Raw genomic sequence first — 23,207 nt, 5'->3', positions numbered from 1 at the left:
GGTCGGATGACACGGCCATGTGCTTCCTGTCAGGAGGAACTTTTCAGAACAGGGAAGCAGATGTGAGTGAGAGAGAGCCGCACACTTCCAATCTGCTTCCACATTATCGCACACGTGGGAAGTGGCAGCAGCCGTGTGTCAAATGGATTCCATTGAAATTTTTGTAAATGTGTTACTGATTAAAAACCAAATGTGTTTATGTTACTATTCTGGAAACCTGGAAACTTTTTACCAGAATATTTTAGATTTTACTGCTGGGTCATTCTGTGTCAAATCAACCAAATTTCAGAAACTTCCCCAGCGAAATGTTTGGGGTACAATCAGTGATTCTGCCAAATATGCCCTTTAGCAGTAGACACTACTTGATCTAAGACTATGCTTCACATTTTATAACAATAAAAAAGTAAATGAATTTCTAATCCAGGTGAGGCAAATCTTTGATGTATTGATGTAAATGCAATGTGTGGCGAAAGTGACCACTATTAACTACTATTTTTAAACTGTAGGTAACTTCATAAACTGTTAAAATGAACAAAATCCCTTCTTCCAAATGTCCCTGAAACTGATTCAAATATAGAATCTTATGAATAGACTACAGAGAGCAAGGTAATGTGCCTCAACTTGAACATTTTAGTGCTCTATGTGTTCTATGTAGTTGTTTTGATAATGGAAAACAATATACATTTCTTATTTCAACATTTATTTGTTCTTCAGACAATGTTCTTTAAATAAAATGAGTATCGTTTGTATACAAGTGACCAACATTTTGTTTTCAGCCACTGAAGATGAGTCATATTAAACAATCTGAATATGGAGCATCATTGAGATTCCCATATCTCTGGGACTTAACGATGTAGGGATTTAAAAAATAAAGATTCTAAAATAAAAGTTTATTAAGAAGTACATCTAAATCGTATTGTGATAATTTAATACTTCTTGAGTTATAGGCATGTAAACTGGAAAAACAATATTTATGGCTCTCTGAGTTCAATGCAGGTATCTTGAAAGAAGGAAACAAGGTAGATTTCTAGTTTCAACTTTATTTGTTCTTCAATCATTCTTCTTTATAAGTAAAGAAGTATCATTTTTTTTGCAAAGTGACATACATTTGATTTTTGACCACTGAAAATGATAACGATTTACTCCTGGAGCCATATTGTAAATTCCAGTATCTCAGGAACTGAACCATATAGGGCCTTAGAAATTAGAAAAAAAGATTGTTTAGAAAGAAAGTTTGTTTAGACCCTGTAAATATTCATCCATGACATTGCATATTCAGAAACAATTGTTAGCAAAATCTAAAATTTGAGCCGAGGACCTCTGGTTGAGCTGACACCGAATGACCCTACTTTTCAAATGACAAATTACAGTTACTTCTAAGTTTTATTTGAAGTTAGTGAAGAGCTTAAGATTAAGTAAACAAACTGACAAATTACCTAAACTAATATGAGTCTGGAAAGTGTTTTAGTAAAGTTTATTTTCTAACAATTCATAGGGCAAAAAATGGCCCGTTAAAGGGATAGTTCACCCAAAAATGAAAATTCTGTCATTAATTACTCACCCTCATGTCATTCCAAACCCGTAAGACCTTCGCTCATCTTTGGAACACAAATTAAGATGTTTTTGATGAAATCCGAGAGCTTTCTGAATGCAACTAAACCATTTTATGGCATTTTTATGTTACATCAGTGGTTCAACCTTAATGTTATGAATTTACAAGAATACTTTTTGTGCACAAAGAAAACAAAAATAACAAATTTATTCAAAAATTTCTTCTCTTCCACGTCAGACTTCATCACAAATTCATGAGAGTAACATAACACATGCATGTGGTGCTGCTGATGCAGGAGCCGGCGTTTTCAGGTGAACTATCCCTTTAAGGAAATTGACACAGACTTTATATATATATATATATATATACTACTGTTAAAACTTTGCAGTCATATATATATATATATAAATGCAGCTTTTAACTCTTCTAACTCTATTCATAATCATAATGTATCACGGTTCGTCAAATTGTATCATAGTTTCCACAGAAATATTAAGCAGCATAACTGTTTTTAACATTGATAATAAAAAGTTATTTTTTTGAGCATCAAATCAGAATATTACAATGATTTCTGAAGGACCATGTGACACTGAAGACTGGAGTAATGATAAATCGGTAATATATTTAAAAAGAAAACAGTTATTTTAAACTGTAATAATATTTCATAATATTACTATTTTTACTGTATTTTTGATTAAATAAATGCAGCCTTGGTGAGCGTAAGAGACTTATTTCACAAAACATTACAAAATTGTACCCACCCTAAAAAAAGGTTTAATCCTTTTAGCCTTTTTGTCACGTTTTATTGATACGAAAATAGAAAAAGAACAGGAAATGATGCGTAGAAGAAGAGGGAACGGATCAGGAAAGGAGTGTGACTCACACTCCCATCACTCTCAAGTACATCAATGTGAATATCTCGGATAGCATTGCAAGTTTAAAACCTCATGAGGCACTAAAACTCTGTTCAGTCAGCCAATATATCGCTGCAATTACTGTTAAGTCATTTCGAATGAAGTCATATGTCAAACGATATCAAATAAAGTTAATGAATATGTTATGCTGATGCTTGTTGCCAGGAATCCAATTCAACAATATGTTGTAGATGAATGAGCACAGGTTATGAACATTGTATGAATTAAAAAAACGAAGGTATGTGAAGCCATTCAAGACAAGCACATATGGCATGGTGAGGATCTCGATTCAATGTGCCATATGTCTTCAGTAATAGCTAACACAGAGGAATGCAGTCCCCCACCTTCCTTTCCCTTTTCACTTTCTCTCTCTCTCTGTCTCTCCGGGTCCACAAAGCTCAGCCCAGACAGAATTAATGTGCAAGTCATCAGTCACAGAGGAAGCAGAGCCGTGTGATAAGAACACCCCCAATATTACCTCAGAGCTCACGGCAGCGTCTGCTATAGGCATGTCACACTCATTATTGCTTAGCACCAAGCGTGTGACTTTTATATACAGCACAGAGAGAGCAGTTTAAATTAGTGAGTATGTGTTACATATCACCTTCTCTTTATAAGATATAATTTGCTCGTTTATTTCATGGTATGCGACTTCAGATTGAGACAGTACCTATATATGACAGACGAAGTGTTTATCTTTCAGCCGGATGTTGAGTCACAGTGCATGTGATGAAGGCCAGTGGTCACAGACTCACACATACACACAAAGACACACATGCTGGAGGAGCTGGCACCCTGCACTGCTTATGGGCTGTTGCATTGTGGGGCAGGCAGTTTGGGTGATGGCCATGCCTATCGCTCCTGCTCCCCCTGTGCCCCTCAGGCGGCCCCTGCTGGGATTTGGGCCTTGGGCAGCGAACAGACTGCAACTTCAATCTGTTTAGTTGCGGGATTGAAACGTGAGGCCCGGAGCTGCAGTGAAAAATAACCTCGGCCAGGGCAAAGATAGCAACAACAGAGTATGATACAGCATTAAAATACACAGGGAAACCTGGTTTGAAACAGATTGAGGCCATTTTGCCACCAACAGTGAGAGAAAAAGATATTTACCGTTCAAAGCAACAGAGATAGAAAAGCGGCCCGCTGTTTGGTAAATGTCAGCGAGACCCTTTGTGCGCATTGATTATCTGGCCCTTCAGAAACTCCATCCGCACCATTTCCAGTCCAGTGATGCATATAGAAATGTTTACTAATTGCTTCTCGGAAGCGAATAATAAAAGCAGCGAGATGCTAACAATCCGAAGTGAATGATGTCTGTGTTGTAAATCGTGTTTTGTTGTCGTCTCCAGTCTGTTCGCAGTTCTCCAAAGGAGTGTACGCCATCATCGGCGTGTACGACAGGAAGACCGTCAACATGTTGATGTCCTTCTGCGGCGCGCTACACGTCTGCTTCGTGACGCCCAGCTTCCCCATGGAAAACTCCAACCAGTTTGTCATCCAGCTGAGACCCGAACTTCAGGACGCCCTGGTGGGCGTAATTGAACACTACAGGTGGTCTAAGTTCGTCTACATGTACAGCTCGGACTCTGGTGAGACCTGCTTTTTTTCTTTTGGGGGGAATTTATTATGAATTAACTGCACCTACAATGTTTATGCACACTTTTATCCTTAGCATTTGATCATTATTTTTAGGGCTGTCAAATGATTAATCGCGATTAATCACAATTAATTGCATGCAAAATAAAAGTTTGTTTTAACATGAAATATGTGTGTTTGCTGTTTAGATTTATTATGTATATATAAATTCACACAGATGCATGTATATATTTAAGAAAAATGTTATATATATATACAAAATATTTATATGTACATATAAATTATATGTAAATATAAATGTGTATATATGCATAATTTTTTTAATTACATACGTGTATGTGTGTGCATTTATATATACATAATTAATATACATAGTATACACACATATTTTATGTGTAAACAGACTTTTATTTTGCATGCAATTAATCACGATTAATCGTTTGACAGCCCTAATTATTTTATGTATAACTGCTTCCATGATATAGGGTTTTCCAAACTAGGGGCTTTATTTTAAAAGAAAAGTAATTTAAATTTATTATTATTATTATTATTGTTATAATTATTTATACAACTTATAATAATAAATACAATATTTTTATTTAAATGTAATGATTAATTATTAAAATGTAATTAGTAAAAAATAAATATAATATTTATTTTTATCATTTTTACAGTAATAATAATAAAAAGAACATATTATCATTATTACAATAATAATAATAAACAAAAAATAAATTAAAAAAATAGTGTTTAAATAAATAATATCAAATTTGACCTTTTTAAACAGTGTAAGGTGATTGTAAGGTAGTTATCATTTTTGGGGTTTCTTGGCATCAAAAAGTTTGAAAATCCTTGACATGAACAGAAAGTCTCTCTTTAAATCTCTTTCTAAAAGTGCTTTAAATAGGGTATTGTGTATTTTGCATAAAGGGTTAGTTTGCATAGAATTACAGTTATGGTGTCTTTGAAATGAGAACTTAAATAGTCATAGTGTAGTGCTATTGCAACACATTTAGTGCTTGGTTAAAATGGTTTGTGGGTGCCTAGTGAATAAGAAACAGTTTTTGTGCTGGAATACCGTTTAGTGAATTCACCGATTAGAATTCTCTCTTGAATGTGGCTGGTTGGTTTTCTGAGAGCCAGTATTTACCACCACATTGCTGGTGTGCGCATTGAGTCAGCTTTTGTTCCCGGTTTGTTTGTGAACATGTTGGTGTGTAATGACAGATATAGATATGACTCATGAGAGAGCTGCCTGCTTGTGTGTTGCTGGGATGAACAATAGTGTTCTGATCTGAGTGGATGCATTTCTCCCTGCACTTGGAGCTCATTTGTGCATCTTTCTCCATGGAGATCTGCCAGAATGAAACTGTTGTGCCAGAGTAAAATGTATCTTGCTAAAGGCCGTGGAAAGAAAATCCTAATTCCAAAGCACCCCCACACTGGTTTCATTGTTGTTCTAATGAGGGTCCAAAATTTACTTGTCTGCCATACAGACCAGGGCCAATGAATTAAGGACATTTGCCAAACAATAAATATTTCATACAAGCCATGAAACTGGGTTTAGTTTATTATTTATTAAAAAAAAAAAAGCTTTGGAATAATTTAGCTGTTTTTTTTTTGTTTTTTTTAAAGGAGAGATCGGATGTCAATTTCCACAAGTTGGTATGATTCTTTAGGGTCTTCATGGAATGTCAGCAACACACTTTGATTAAAATTCCTCAACAGTTGTGTAAAACAACACCTTTTTACCTTGTCAAAACAGCTCTGTTCACAGCGATCTGTTTCAGTGCATGTCTCTTTAAATGATAATGAGCTACTGCTCACTCCACCCCTCTCTTCTATGTTTTGTGTATTTGGTGGCACATTACTATCAAAAACAAAACTAATCTACTGTGTCCTCAAAGGCTCTAATGTTGGGAGAAAATGAAGACCTGCACTGCTTACGAGACGTTGTCACCACAGCTAGAATATGCTAATATGGGACATTCCGTCAGGGATTGTGGGCGGGGCCTGTGCAGTATGACATCATTCTGCTCAGAAAATCAAAACACCTTAATAATTGGGCCTGTTTAGGTTTTTGGGGATTAAAAAAAGGGGTGAATGGATTTTTATCATGTAGGGTTGTTGTGTTCCAGTGTTGCCAAGTCTGTGATTTTTCCCTCGGAATTGGGCTACTTTAACACTGTTGCCACAGGTTGTTTTTCCATGTCCGCGGGTTGAAGCGACCGCAACAATGCTCCTGGAATGTGAATTTTAGCAGAGGAACCCAGCCTAAAAAATGTCTTTTTCCCCCCTGGAATGCGATTTTTCCTGGAAGGAACCGACCACCGAAGTGCGATTGGGCTAGTTTTGATTCCGGACTAATTTGCTGTTTAAAGGGGTTTGTTATTAATCCATAAAATTACAATTATGTAATGTTATGGCAAGCTTTTAAATCAACGTTGTAGTAAGGGGCAGCGTGTTGGGATGGTTTCAACAATGTGTTGCAACTGTCCCTACACTAATAGCCGTGATAAAACTTTGTATATTAGCTTGACACCAGGGCCTGAAACAAAATTTTTGCCACACCTGCCAGTGGCTGGTGACATGATAAAATATACTGGCAATTTTTTGTTTTTGCAAAAGCAGGCAGTTTTACTACTACAATGACTAAACATATTTACATTTTTTTTTTCTGCTACTGGTGTAAATGCATTTCCATCTATTTTACCTATTAATTTTAGCCATTCAACATTACAGTATAATTGAAAGCTATTATTTCTTATATTTAGGCTCTGAAATATCAAATTCAGCAGGTTTCACTTTAAAAGCAGTGCGGTCTCTTTAAAACATGGTGCACGTGACGCAAATCTGACACAGATCCGATTTCTCCAAACTCTTTGCAAACATTTAAGACTTTATAACTCATTTAAGACTACGTTTATGAGGTTTCTCACCAAAACCGGGCATTTTGACGTAAGTGTGTGTGTTTTCGTCCATTGAAGCGTTACTGGTGCACTGTCTGAAGCAGCTCAGCATATGCGTACAGCCGAACGCGCAACCTTTCAAACTATACTTCACTGCACCATTTAGGCAGCGTAACCCCAGGTATGTGTCACCACATTCTTGGGTTATGAAGAATAAAGAAGGAAAAAGTTAATCTTCCTAAAAGAAGCAGCAATATCCTCTCATGTACAAGTTATTAGAACCGTGTCTAGGACAGGCTAGCCATCACACTGCTTCCACCTTGGTAAAAGTCAAGAAAGTGTTTTCAGACAGATGATTTCTTTGGTAGATAGTTGGATTTATTTAAAACATGCTCGTCTTTTACATCAGGGAGAGTCAGACTGTTGTTCTAATTTGATTTAAATTAGACTGTCTAACTACTGTAATTTGATTTAAAAGATGTCTTATGTTACAGTTTCTAAGAAAGTTACCATCCAAGTGGTGACTAACCCAATTTTTACTTGCATTTGGCACCCGGCGAGTGTTAATTTTGGACCCTGTTGCCATGTACCATCCCACAGCACAGCCATACTGGAATTTTGAACGGCTGTCTCTTCTCGCTTCAAAATAAATACCTGAAATTCCCAGATCTGCTCTAGAAAAGTCACGGGCATCCGGCGCTGCTCCCCGAGCAGGTAGAATCTGACACACCTGTCAGCACCAGGTGTGTTTTCCCCCCGTAGCCAATCGGCTGCAGTGTCCCCATAATGTGTCACCATCTGTCACAGACGTTCGGCTCAGCCGACCATGATGGGAGCATGACGCGATCTGCATATTACAGGTCTTTTTTAAGAAATGTAGTTCCCCTCAATGCTCTCCCCGCCAGCTCCCTTCTTTCCGCCTCTCTTTTTGCCTTGTCGCTGTCAGTTCTGTCATCGCTCCACGCACACAATAGGTTTGATGCCTGCCTATATGCACGCCACGGGTGTCTCTGTGATGGTTTTATCTTGTGGAAGTGCTGAGGGCTCTGGGTTAAGATTGTAGGATCATTAACTCTGTGACTGAGAGGAACCAAACCACAGGAATCCATATCACCAGCCTCTTGTTGCCTAGATACAGCGCTGCACTGTCTACGGGGTTATTTTAAGCCTTTTAAGGACATACGTGTGACAATGTACGTAGCCCGTATGTGAACCCAGCCACGGCGTCAGCTTCCTATATGTATAAAATCAGCCACTCCACCGTGTGCTGTTTTCCATGTTGGCGTAGTACTCTGTTAGCATCACACCACCCCAGATGAGTGAGAATATGGGTAAGGAGAGACGTCTTCCCCCGCTGGCCCTGTTCTCTGTGTGCATCGTGAGCCATTTGTTCAGCCTGCTGGGAGTGTGAGCTCCTTAATGTCAAATCACCCTGCAGTCTTAAAGTGGTCCAGCTGTACTCACACTGAGTCAAGCAGGAAGCAACACTGGCTCAGATGCAGAGGGGTCAAAGGGCAAGTGCTCAAAACAGAGGCGGACAGAAGCAGAGGAGGGAATCAATATTTCTTGCTTCTGTTGTCAGGATGTGCTTTCTTTCCTTCAGAATCCAACACTGTAAATATGATTTGATTGTCTAATTGGACTGCTTCATGAAATTTACTTTGTTTACCTACCGTCATGCATTTCCTGTATTCTCTATAATATTGGGAAGAATTGTTCTTCTCTTAAACTTCCATTCGTGTAGTCCCCATTACAGCCGAAACCATTGTTTCAAAAATAAATAAATAATAACAAACAAACAAACAAAAAAAAAAACATAAAACATAAATATACACTGCTGTTCAAAAGTTTGGGATCAGACTTTTAATGTTTTTTTAAAAAAGTTTTTCATCCTGCATTTATCAAGGCTGCGTTTATTTGATAAAAAATACAGAATAAAAAATAGTAATATTGTGAAATATTATTGCAATTTAAAAATAGTGGTTTTCTACTTTAATATACTTTAAAATGTAATTTATTTCTGTGATGCAAAGCTGAATTTTCAGCAACATTACTCCAGTCTTCAATGTCACATGATCCTTCAGAAATCATTCTAATATAATTCTGATTTATTATTGATGTTGGAAACAGTTGTGATGCTTAATATTTGTTTTGGAACCTGTTTTTTTTTTTTCAGGATTATTTGGTGAATCATAATGGCCTGGTTTCACAGACAGGGCTTAGTTTAAGCCAGGACTAGGCCATAGTTCAATTAAGAGTTTTATAAACATGCCTTAGAAAAAAACATTATTGGTGTGCATCTTGAGACAAAACAAGGGCACTGACATATTTCAAGACCAATCAGTTCAAATTTCTTTCAGCTGAAACAGCTCAAATTTACATTTTAATCAGGGATTAGGCTTAAGCCTTGTCTGTGAAACCGGGGGTAAAAAGAACAGTGTTTATTTAAAATAGAAATCTTTTGTAACAATATACACTACTGTTCAAAGTTTGGGGTCACTAATTTTATTCTTTCTTTGTTTGTTTGAAAAAAATTTATACTTTTATTCAGCAAGGATGTGTTAAATTGATACAAAGTGATAGTAAAGACTTATATTGTTTTGAATTAATGCTGTTCTTATTCATTTTTTATTCATCAAAGAATCCTGAAAAAAAGTTCCAAAAAAATATTAAGCAGCACAACTGTTTCCAACACTGATAATAAAAAAAATAAATCAGCATATTAGAATGGTTTCTCAAGAATTGTGTGACACTGAAGACTGGAGTAATTTCTGATGAAAATTCAACTTTGCATCACTGAAATAAATTATATTTTAATGTATATTAACCCTTAAATGCGTACCTCAGGTCTTTAGCGACCCAGGACATCATTCACTATTCACTAAGTTAGACATCAACTTTATTAGTATTTCTTAATCTATTCATTAATACTTAATACAATTTATAAGAATGTCTGTTTTTCATTTTCTTTATAAATAGTGTATAGGGTCGCTAAAGACCCAAGGTGTGTATTAGTGTAAGTATATTTTTTCTGCCCAAAAATATTTAAATATCTAATGACTCAATACATGCAGTTTAACTTTTATTCCCTAAGGTGGCACTGTTTAATAGTTAATAATGACATGATGTTACACTCATAATTACCGCAGGCGTAAAACAAAAGAATATCATTAGCAAAAATTTAATTGCTTTGAATGGCTTTACCGCAGAGCAGTTACTGTATGCAATAAAATATAAATGTCACTGTCATTTGATGGTAGATGTGTTGAATAAACTATCAGCAATCAAACTATTGATTTTGAAATCACTGAAAATGATAGTTTTGTTAAAGAAGTCCACTTCCAAAACAAAGATTCACATATATTGAACTCACCCCCTTCTCATCCAAGATGTTCATGTCTTTCTTTCTTCAGTCGTAAAGACATTATGTTTTCTGAGGAAAACATTTGGGCATTTTTCTGCATATAATGGACTGATATGGTGCATCGATTTTGAACTTCCAAAATGCAGTTTAAATGCGGCTTCAAACAATCCCAAATGCGGTTGTAAATGGTCCCAGCCTAGAAAGAAGCGGATTTTGGCATGGTAAAAAGGCTTTATTTACACTACGATTTAGAAATTTAAAACAAAGCATGTTATAGACTTTTCATTAAGACCCTAAAGAATCATATCAACTTGGGCATCCGATGACCCCTTTAAGTATCATAAGCATATCCACCTTTTACTTCAGCAACCAATGAACAGATTCTATGACAGATGCTAACTTCCAAAGACCTGTTCTCCTACACTCTTAAAAATAAAGGTGCTTTAATAGGTTCTTCACAGTGATGCCATAGAAGCACCATTTTTGGTTCCATAAAGAGCCATTCAGTCAAAGGTTCCTTAAAGAATCATCTCTTTCTTACCTTTTTATAATCTAAAGAACCTTCTTTCGCAACAAAGAACCTTTTGTGAAACAGAAAGGTTCTTCAGATGTTAAAGATTCTTTATGGAACCATTTAAACAAAAAAGGTTCTTCTAAGGCATCGCGAAGCACCTTTATTTTTAAAAGTGTATTCCTGTCTCTATAGGAACTCATGTTACTAGGTAAAAAAAAAGACTGAATTAATCCAACAAAACTTTGTGAATACTGCTAAGAATAAAAATGAGCGCAGGGTCAAGCTGTTCTGTTCTTGGTTGCCACAACAACAGCACTAAACTGAAGGAATTCCTAGAAGTTACTTTTTTTTAAGCATCAGCAAGCTTGAAAAGAATGTGTGTGGTGCTGTATGCATTGCATTCTACAAAAAGCTCTCTGAGCCTTGTCATAGTCTGAAGCTCTGTGACCTATTGTCAGTGTAGTTAACCTAAGGCCACTTCATGTCATCGACACACTTATTAACCTGACAGGTGAGGCACTGGAAAATGGGAAAGACATGACACTGTGGAGCCATATGCACTTTTCAAGCCATTTTCATAGGTTTGTTGTTACATTATCAGCAAGGGAAATATGCAGATTTGACTAGGAAATGTAAAACTGTTTTGTGTGACAGACAATCATTATTCACTGATAATCTTCCCCTCTGGTGGTTGTTATTCGCTGCTACCGAATCATTGAGACCATGAACTCAAGAACTGAAACACATCCGTAAATGAATCATTTGAATCAGTTTTGTGAACTGAATCAATTGATTCATTGAAAAGATCTGACTCAAAATAACAATTCATTCACAAACTGCATGATCTCTCTCATGAACATGCCAAAAAAGGCTAGGATATTTCAAGACTTTTAGCAAACAGAAGTCATAGACTCATTTTATGATATTTTTATGGTACATCTGCATCTTTTTTGAAGCTTGAGTGTTGCATAATGAATAGAAAGTCATCTGGTTTTGGAAAGTTAAATTAACAGTTTTTAAATTATTTTATCTTATTTTATTTATTTAATATTTTATTTTATTTTATTTTATTTTATTTTATTTTTAAGTCATCCTGCTTTGGAATGACATAAAGATTAATGAGCAATGATTGAATTTTCATTTTAAGGCATTTTTTTCCTGACATTTTTCCTGACAAAATTAACAGGTTTTATTTTATTTTATTTTATTTTATTTTATTTTATTTTATTTTATTTTATTTTATTTTATTTTATTTGTTATCTTAATTTTTTACTTTTTTATTTGTGACCACAAAACCAGTCATAAGGGTCAATTTTTGGAAATTGAGATTTATACATCACAAAGCTGAATAAATAATGTTTCCAGGACAGGACAATAATGTTAGAACAGGACAATATTTGGCCAAGATTCAACTATTTAAAAATCTGCAATCTGAGGGTGCAAAAAAATCTAAATATTGAGCAAATCGCCTTTAAAGTTGTCCAAATTAAGTTCTTAGTTATACATATTATTAATCAAAAATTAGGTTTTGATATATTTATGGTAGGAAATTTACTAAATATCTTTGTGGAACCTGATCTTTACTTAATATCCTAATAATTTTTGGCATAAAAGAAAAATCGATAATTTTGACCCATATAGTGGATTTTTGGCTATTGCTGCAAATATGCCTGTGCTACTTAAGACTGGTTCTGTGGTCCAGGGTCACATTTGTCCTACTTAATCATTTTCTGACACATATAAATTATGTTCAGTTGGAGTGACGTGAAGGTGTATAAGAAATGAGTGAATTTTTCATTTCTGGGTGAACTAATGCTTTACCTAAGTGTTTAGTCCCTGTAGTGCAGAGTATGACACAGTTTTGGCACAGTTGCAGCTTCCTGTGATTTATTTTGTGGTCCATCCCACCCCATAAATGAAATATTTATTCCTGTTATCTCTGCTGCGGGATCCATTGGTTCCATAAATTATAAAGCGTGCATCCTTGTTGTTGCTCTCTTTTTAATTACGGCTCATGCAACAGCTGTGTGGTGTTGCATTAAACAAAGACTGTAAAATTCAAGTGCACGCTTTTTTACTTTGGGCGCTGGTCAAAACATAAAACAAACCTGAGTAAGTCCATTAAACATTTCATAAACAATTTTCCATATAAATGTTCACAGGGGACTTACTGTATTTATGTCACTTTGTTGAGGCTGGCAGAATTTACAGGAGGCCATAGACTTTCATAGGCAGTTTTGAAGCAGGGTTTAAAAAAACAAAATGACTGGATAAACTTAGGCTTGTTCCGTGAAGTACTCACGCAGCAAAAAGCATAGATGGCTGTGAAAGCGTGCAGTTGAGCACTTGGAGAGGTTTTGATGAGTTTGAAGGAGCTGGCCATGGTGCTGAAGTACTGAGAACACAAGAAGCAAACTGCTCTCAGCAGCAGCATAATAAGAGCAATCATGTACGCTTGTACTTTCGACTGTTATCACGTCATGGGATCATATGATCCTTCAGAACTAATCGGCTCTTAACCGAGAGATGAGGCTGGTGTTATGTCTGCTCCAAAAAGTTGGTGTTTTATTTCATTTCTTTTATTTAGTGTACGTGAAAATATATTTGCATTAATATTTTAGGAAGGAGGTCCCTCTCCAGAAGAGCATAGTATTTAGCCCTCAGTATTGACACAAATTTCAAGATTCGATTCGATTATGCTTTACAAGCTCATGGTTCAATTCCGATTTCAATTTGATTATATTCAATATTGATTATGTTGGATATATATCAGATAGGGTACATAGCAAAATTTTCTCAAAGAAAAAAATTTCTCAATTAATGCTGTAAAATACTGTAAAAATACTGTAATACACTGTAAAAAAAACAACTTAAAAAAGTTTTTAAGTTTAGTCAACATGAAATGTTAAGTTGTACTACATAAATGGATATTTGAGTAAACATAAAATTTTAAGGCAGCACAAAAGTTGAAACAACTTTTTTAAGTCGTTTTTTTTTTTCAGTATACAAACTAGTGGTGTTAATTAATTAAAAAAATTAACTAATTAACCACACATTTTTTCTGAAATTAACTGCGATTAATCATGATGAATCTCACCTAACATTACAATTTTTAATTATACTTTTATATTGCAATAATTTCACATTCAAACTTCAAATGAATGTAGAAACAACCTAAAGGAAGTATATTTTTGATATTTGTTGAATACCATCTTTGTTTTATGACTGAAGGTGAGTATCACTGATACCAACTGATGTCTCTATGAATTTATTCCTAATATTTAACCACTGACCATTTAACATTACAGTATAATTGAGAGCTTTTAATTTAACATTTATTAGACTTGCAATTTAAGTGAACTTAAAACAATCTTCACATAAACCCATTATAATAACTGTCATAATAATCTGTGCCCTTCAGCAAGAAAATATAGCCAAATTTAATAAAGTTATCAAACACTAAAATCTAAATTAAATAAATGATAAAGCTTAAAACTACAGAAGATATTGATTTCCTGGTTTTTAATTTTGTTCTTTGATTAACAGACAGCAGCAGCTGGTAATTAGGATATTTTGGCTGCTGTTACTTTAAAAGCTGTTGCTGTTTAAGTTTGAAATGTGACTCTTAAATAATAAACACTTATATGCGCCGTTTTATGGCAGCTTTAGTCGCCTTTTTTGTAACTTCATTGTAAAAAAAAGAAAAAAAATGAACATAATTTGAAGTCTGAGACTTTGCTTCATATCAAAAGTAACAAAGCACAAAGCTTATTGCGATTTATTGTATGTGATTTGCGCTACAATGTTCCATTCATAAACTGAAAACAGGCTAGACTAATCAATTCTTGGGATTTAAGAATCAATGTTGTTTCGTGAAAATGGAAATCGGATAAAATCAAGAAATCCATATTTTTTACGCAGCCCTAGGGCATTAAAAATTTTGAAAACCACTGTTATTAACAATATTAGAAATAGCACTTTAGGTTTCAAAACTTGTATTCAAACACTGTTGGCTTTAACTGATATTATAATAGTGCATTATTTTCGATCTAGAGGGATTTTTGTTGGCGTCTAGGGAGAAAGCTGATTGGTCCTTTGGTGTTGCACACATGCATTCACCGTCTGTGAATCCAATGCCAAGATCAATGTCTTCACTAATCGAACCCCATTTCCTGTCTGTGAACAGTGTGGCTCTCAGTCTTCACTGTCTGTATCGTCCTGGCAGGTTTTACTGAATTCACAGCCAATAAAGTGGCATTCAGATGGTCAGAGGTGCCTGGAGATAACAGACTGTCAATACTATAGTCCTCCAAGCTTCTGAGCTGCTTCAGAGTGACTTCCTAATGAATTAACTTACCGGCATGTCATTATTTACACATTACATTTCACACATTAACCAGTTTTTTTTCATTTGTGTTCTAGGACTGTCAGTTCTGCAGAAGGTTCTGGACACTGCAGCAGAGCATAACTGGTTGGTGACCTCTGTGAACGTGGAGACAATGACAGAAGCTTCCTTTCTCAAAGTGTTCCAGGACCTGGATAAAAAGAAGGAGGGCCAGATCATCATCGACTGTGAGCTGGAGAGACTCACTTCCATCCTGAAGAAGGTAATTGGCTCTTACCAGTCTTATTATAGTCATACATGCTGTCAAGTGCTCCAGATTAATGAGGAATCAAATTATGGATCCAAATTGAGAATGTTCCTTGTTCTAAATGTACTAAGATCACTTAAATATGTCTTTGGATCAAGACAAACAGCACGACAAACAGTCTTCTTTAATGCTGCTAATAACAATGTCCTTATGAGTATATATGAGTAATCATCCGAAGGCTCGGATGACTCAACTTAAAATATAATTCAGAGCTGGAATACTCAAATGAAGCCTGTGGCCACTTGAATCAGATGGAGTGGCCTGTGCAACAGGCCCCAAGATGCTCTCTCTCTCTCTCAAAAAGCGCCAAGGACGGAGCAGATAAATAACACTGGGCTGACATTTGGGGTTGGCAGCGGAGCCATAGTGACGCGTCACTTTCTCTGTCACCTCTCTCCGCTGCCTGGAGGAGGAGGAAGCGTCCTGTTACTGTAATTAATGAGAGCATGCCTTTTCTTCCCTTTCTCTCCTTTCCTCTAACAGTAACCCTTGACAGGCCGTGTTGTGTTATTGATAGCACGGTGCCCACAGTTAAGGCTGTTGCATCATTTGGTGGCAATTTGCACAGCACGCCTAGACAAATTTTGCCTCTCTGAAAGCAATCATCCATCACCATGCGTCCACCAATCATACCGTAAAACAACATTGGTGTAATTTTCCCCCACTTTGATTCACATTCTTTCACTAACACCAGGGGCCAGAGGGTTTAATTGAGGAAAAGCTCTCAGTGCAGGTTTTTCATCATTCTCTAAGCATGTGAGACGTTGTGTGGAACTTTTAAAGTTAGGAATATTTTAAAGGGGACCTATTATGCACCTTTTCACAAGATGAAAAATAAGTCTCTGAAGTCCCCAGAGTGCGTATGTGACATTTTAGCTCAAAATACCTGACAGATAATATTTTATAGCTTGTTAAAATTGCCACATTTAGCGTATGAGCCAAAACACACCGTTTTTGTGTTAGTCCTTTTAAATGCAAATAAGATGGTGCTCCCTGTCTGATAAACAGTTTTATTTCCTTATGTACTTCTTTTGAAATAGAAAGTTACAGTATGACATTAAAAAGTAGGGCTGCCCTCAACTAAAGATTTTTCTGGTTGACTAGTAGTCATTTATTTTAAGTATTAGTTGACTTTTCCTCACACATTTATTAATAAACAATATAAATCATAATAATGAGCCTGTATTTGCCTACATAGCCTAATAAGCACTCACATTTTGGGCTTAAGAGATAAAGTCAGCGACACTGACTCGTCATCTCGACAAATGTGATGTGCCTGTATGTTTCATGTGAATTACATAATCTGAGAACTTGTTTTCTATTTGAATTGGTTTGAATTGAACTGGTGTCATCGGATGCAAACTTCACTTTTTCATGTTGTTTGAACATTAATGTGTGTTGGCAGTGTATGTACAAATCTACCCTATAATGATAAAAATCCATGCAGTGGTTTTTAATTAATCTGTAAAAATAAGACTGACAGAGGCCACTCCCACGATAGTTGATTGACATGAGCTCTTACCTCAGACCAGCTGTCACAGTCCAGTAACTTTCCTTGTTTCGATACCGAAGCAGGGATGTAAGTTAGACAAGAATATCTCAATATGAGCGATTGAGGTGTTGTGTTGCTGGATGTAATAATGAACGTAGTGGTCGTCATTTACTCCCGACATCTGAGCTGCTGAAGATGCAGTGGATTACATTTGTTTGTGAAGGGAATGCGCCTCCCGATCTACATCATTCATGATCCAGCTTCACTTACAGCAGAAGTGTGTATAAGCGTTTTTTTTTTATAAATCTTTGCGATCGCCTTTCCTTATAACGTGGTAGTTAGAAAGTTTAGCGGCTAAATGCGGCTAAAGTGAACAAGATCGTCATTCCATAGAGAGAAGGGAGGGGCGGGGTGAGCAGAGCTCATTAACATTTAAAGGAACAACCCCTTAGAATGAGATGATTTTTGCAGAGCTCATTTTGACAAGGTAAAAAGGGTGTTGTTTTACAAAACCATTCAGAATTTTTAATCAAAGTATATTAGAGACTTTTCATTAAGTCCCTAAAGAATCATATCAACTTGTGGAAAATGGGCATCCGATGACCCCTTTAATTTAAAAGCAGACATTTCGCTCTCTATAGATATATTCCTCTGCAAGGCAAGTATACACTGAGTTTCGGAGTTTGCGCTCAAATTCACAGAGACAGAGACGGCAGAAAGCGCATCCTATATGCTTTCATTATTTTACAAAAGCGCAAAGTTTCGTTGTTATTATGAGTGCACACAAATAAACTTGGGTCTTTACAGATTCGAGAGATGTATTACTTTTATCTGTATGACCAAAAAAGACAGAGCATTTTAAGAGCAAGTGGCCACATTGGCACCTCCATCTGTCATGCAGTAAGCATGCTACTATTCAGTTTCCACACTCCGCATAAACACTTCAATAGCACACATTTCTCTATGTTAACGTTAGACTGAGCGGCCATGTAAAGTTGCTACTACTTACGTATTTTAGGTGATAAGCCATACATCATCTGAGGTCGATGAATGATAGCTGAGCATTTGGATGTCCTGCCCGATGTACTATACTACCACATAGACCAGCCGTTAACTATCTGTCTGTCACTGGCTCATCACTTCCTGTGGAATTTTTTTCTGCGAGTTACAGTTAGTCAACTATTAGGGGGTAGCCCTATTAAAAATGTTCTTTTTTATGGATAGCCAATATTGTTATCGTTGACTAAATGTAAAACTGTTAACTGTTGCTTTTATTGATTGCTTTAAAGCTTAAAGGGATAGCTGAGTTTGGAACAACATTAGGTAGAGTAATTAATGACAGAATTTTCATTTTTGGGTGAACTATCCCTTTAAATAAAATGAAATATAAAAATGGAACAGAAAGCCCAGTAAGACTATGATTTGTTTCTTGCTTCATTTAATTGGTGGCAAGTGGTATTACAAAGAGCAGACAATTTCATTTCCAGAGTGCTATTTATTGAAAAAATGAGTATATACCCTTAGCAAGAGATGAAATGGACTAAAAGCAGCAAGGGCTTTAATTTCATTTCTGTGCTCTGCATAAAAGGGACAGTACCCAAAAATGAAAATTCTGTCATTATTTGCTCACCCACATGTTTATTTCTTCTGTGGAACATTAAAAAATATATTTTGAAAGAGGTTTTCAAACTTTTTGGTTACCCAGTGACTTCCACTGTATGGACATGAAAAAGTCACAGATTTAGAATGGCATGCCAGTGAGTTTTCATTTTTGAGTGAACTATGCCTTTAATGTTGAACCCAGCACTGAAATGCAAGAAGACCAAGCAGTGTCCTTGTCAGTAGTGTTCCCAAGCCTTGGGCTGGCCTGCTGGATGAAATCTTACTGGGGTCATCATTAATAACTAATGCTACTGTCTGTCATGGCCACAAGCTATCACTGTCAGCTTTCACAACTTCAGTTTACAGAGAATGTGAGAGAGCGAACTGATGCTTACATACATACATTTTGGTGACTTCATGATTGCTCATTGTTATATCTAAACACTCGGTTGCTTCCCCAGCACATGCAGAAGATTTTCTTTCATTGAAGCCACTGAAAACATAACAGTTTGATGGTGTCAGAGTCTATGGCACCAACTGACACCGCACACTACGCACTTGTGTACATCCACACAGGTTCAAGCTGTGACCCTCGGTCAGTGTAGTGTACCAAACAGAACTGAGAGCACTGCTAATGTGTTCCTCCCCCGTCAGCGTATGACTCATTGTTTTTCACCAGTGTTGTACTCTCCATGCCTGCAGAGGCTTTGTTATCTCTATAGCCACACAAAAGAAATCCTGCATCATAAATCTTCATTCCTCTCCTCTTTGTAACATCTTGATTTTGTGACACCCTGAACTCAATGTAAAGATGAAAGCCCAGGATTGTAGTCTTTTTATGGCGATGGGTGGGTGTATGCTTATGGAAAATGTGCCATTGTTGTTATTATTATTTAAATGTTACGTGTTTATGCACTTGGCAAATGCTTTTATCTAAAGTGACTTGCATTCATGCATTGACACACTTTAATTGAGTTGAAACCATTACTTTGGTGTAGACTGTTTGAAATGGGAAAACTTTGTATTGTATGTTTCACAATACACATTTCGTGCAGCTTTACAAAAAAAATCATTATGTTATAATCGCATTTAGCAGATTAGAGCTGGGCAATAATAAAGTTTACAACTGGCAACAATCATTATTATATTATATTATATTATATTTGTTATTATTGTTTTTTTAATTTATTTATTTTTATTATTATACTTTTTTTTATTATAATTTTCTTTTTTTTTTTTTTTTTTTTTTTTTTGGATGGTGGTGATGTTATCAGAGTATAAATGGGTTTCCCCTAAGATAGTGCATCCATTTTTCACCAACCTTTACAGTTATGCATAATAATAAAGCAAATATTACATTACAGTGTGATTTACATGATTTATTTACACAAATAAGCCTTTATAATGCCACAATTACTACTAACTGCTGTAATTTTTCATCTTTATTTATTGGTCTATTTCAGATCATCGAGTTGGGGAAGAACGTGAAGAGCTACCACTACATCCTAGCAAACCTGGTAAGCTAAAAACACGCCACCCATTTCAGCACTATGCGAGATCTCATGACTAATGCTCAGCGTGAGGCTTTCAAATGTCACTGCTACTCTTGATATTCCAGGTGATTTGCATATTTTCACTACTGACCAATTGCAAGAAGCCGCTCGCTATGACTAACAGATGAGATGTTATATAAACGTTGCCTGGAGAACTGCTCTGTGAATATGAAAAACTACAAGTGATTTCTGCAGTCCTTTTCTGTAGATGTGCTCGATGTATGAGAATGAAGGACTAAATTGATTTAAACAGAAATGATGATAATCGCAGCATTAATATGCTGTGGTGTGCTCCTGGATGGCACACTGCTGAGGATTTTAAATTAAACTGGTCTGGCTGGTTTGTTAGATGTAATTGTAAATGATAAATGATAAGGGTTGCACAGCAATAAAGAAAGATTTACAGCGGCCGGCTATTTCCATAATGGGCAAATTTTAAGAAGTGAGCAAATTACTTCTGGTGTCCTATTTACACTGTGTTTGCACACGTGAATGTGTGTGTGTTGCACGTATCTGAGTGGATGCCCGTGTAAGCTTCCCCTCTGTGTCCAAGCCTTTCGGGTGAAGGCTAGTTTCTATAGTAACATGACCAACTCACCACATCACATTTACAGGGACACAGAGCGGAAAAAGATACAACTCCATCCACTCAGTCAAGAGATATGGACACCTGCTACAGGTACATTACAGAGAAGAGACTAGGAATGGAGAGCTAATGATTTTAAAATTAAACATGATCTTTAATTCAGCAATCTAGATGTTTTATTCATAAAATCCGAAAGATCGATCTTTTACTCCAAGCCTACTTTCAGAGGATGCATGGCTCCTGTTATTTCAATATGAATTATTTTTTTTAATGAAATATTATTGCAAAAAAGGTTTACTATTATATATATATATATCATTATTTGTATTATTTGATCAAAAATTAAAACAAAATATATATATATGGAAAAAATAATTATGAAATATTATTGCAAAAAAAAAAAAAGGTTTACTATTTTAATATACTTTAAAACATAATTTATTCCTGTGATGCAAAGCTGAATTTTCAGCATTATTACTCCAGTCTTCAGTGTCACATGACCCTTCAAAAATCAATCTAATATGCTGATTTATTATAATATTGGGAACAGTTTTTGCTGCTTAGTGGATTCTTTGGATTGCTTTTTTTCAGGATTCCTTGATAAATAGTGTAATAAAATAATTATAATAATAATAATAATAACAGGATTAATTTAAAACAATTTTTTTGTAATAATATACACTGCCATTCAAAAGTTTTGGTCAGGATTTTATTTTAAAGGAAATTATTATTTTTTTTTTCAGAAAGGATGTGTTAAATTAAAAAGCAGCAAAAACTGTTTCCAACATTGATAATAATTTATAAGATAAGAATAATTTCTAAAGGTTCATGTGATATTGAAGACTGGAGTAATGAATGATGAAAATTCAGCTTTGCATCACATGAATAAATTATATTTTACAGTATATTAAAATAGAAACTATTATTTTAAATTGTAATAATATTCACAATATTACAGCTTTTTCTGTATTTTTGATTAAATAAATGCATCCTTGATGAGCAGAAGAAACAATACAGACCGCAAACTCAATCACATACTTTAAATATAATATAATATAATATAATAAATATAGATTTTTGTATGTGATTTTGTGAGTTTGCAGGCAGTATTGAATGTTATGCTATTAAAAACTGTACACTGCAAAATAATGGAACAAAATGTCTTTCTATTGAGTCCACAAGGACTGCATGCAAAACAAGTATTTTTGTGTGCACCACTGTCATATGATTCACCAAAAAATGACTAAAGTCTATTGTCAAAAAACTAAAGACTTACAAAGCACAGCTCATACAGAAATCACTTTTAAACCAAGCAGTTTCTGTTGGTCAGTGCCACAAATTAACATGACCAACTTCAATCTGATTAAACTCTGTCTAGGGGATTTTTTCATTTGCACACTACACTAGATAACACAAATTCCTATTAGAATGACTGGAATTCACCCACTAATTTTTTGTTCATAGCCCGACAACAAAACAAATAACTCTCAAGAAAAAACAATAGTAGTTTTGAATCTGTCTAAAGCTGTATTACTGATAGAATATTGTTTATGTGTAAAAACATATCTGACATAACTGACATTATAACTGAAATCAAATTAGAATCTGTGGAAACTGAATCAGATCAAAATGAGTCAAACTGACAAAAATAGATATCTGATTAGTACAATTGCCTTTAAACAAGAGGATTAAAGGCAGTATTGGTGACATCTCCTGATGATGTAAAATAGACATCTTGCTGTCATTCTGACTGGAGAATCTTCCCAAGTTTTGTGCTTGACTTGCATTCCTTAAATCATTCACATGGTTTACAGTGAGTTGTGTAGGATCAGATGGGCAAAAGCCCTCACTGTAGTTGTAGAGTGGGAGGACCGCCTACGCCTGAAATCGAGAATAATCAGGCTGAGCCGAGAGAACAAGACTGGCAAATACTGACGAAATCCGTCAAAAACCTGCGATCAATTCCATCAGCCACATACAAGTGAAGGACATCATCAGTGCTGCCCTGTTCCAAGAAACAGGATGTCACTGTTGCTATGAGAGCAGATAGTCGACATGAGAGGGAATGCCAAAAGACGTGCAGCTGACCACAAAAAACGAGAACGACACAGCCAATCATGAGAGAGCTGTGGCAGTACTTCAGAAAGCAGCTCGCTGCTGTAATCAGAGACATCTGAATTGACTCCTGGCCCCATTTCTCTTCCATCATCTCGATTAGTTATAGACTCCTAGTGTCTCCTGGTGTGTTTAACCAGACAGACAGGTCACATGCTGCACTGTTTACCATGTTACCTTATCGGTGCTCTTCAACAACTCAAATGCCAATTCATTTCACTATAACTTGTACTAACTCCAGCTAAATTCAGAAAACCATATAGAAACTACCTAGCAGCTACATGAAATACCACAACAACCCTTTAAAATGGCTTAGAACAGCTTAATAATTACATATCAATAATTATAACTACTTGCA

General features: G+C 35.7%; 1 protein-coding gene across 2 annotated transcripts in view; it reads left to right on the top strand.

The window, feature by feature from the left end:
- gria1a (glutamate receptor, ionotropic, AMPA 1a) overlaps positions 1–23,207 on the top strand; it is an 86,397-nt gene that overhangs the window by 14,563 nt on the left and 48,627 nt on the right. For both annotated transcript variants that reach the window (XM_051127452.1, XM_051127451.1), the window contains exons 3-5: positions 3,816–4,055; positions 15,272–15,456; positions 20,059–20,112. In XM_051127452.1, coding sequence (XP_050983409.1) covers positions 3,816–4,055; positions 15,272–15,456; positions 20,059–20,112 — 479 coding nt within the window. The remainder of the gene's footprint in view (positions 1–3,815; positions 4,056–15,271; positions 15,457–20,058; positions 20,113–23,207) is intronic.

The sequence above is a fragment of the Labeo rohita genome, chromosome 14 (assembly GCF_022985175.1).
Source record: "Labeo rohita strain BAU-BD-2019 chromosome 14, IGBB_LRoh.1.0, whole genome shotgun sequence".
Lineage (NCBI taxonomy): Eukaryota > Metazoa > Chordata > Actinopteri > Cypriniformes > Cyprinidae > Labeo > Labeo rohita.
This window is presented reverse-complemented; position numbering and strand designations above follow the sequence as displayed.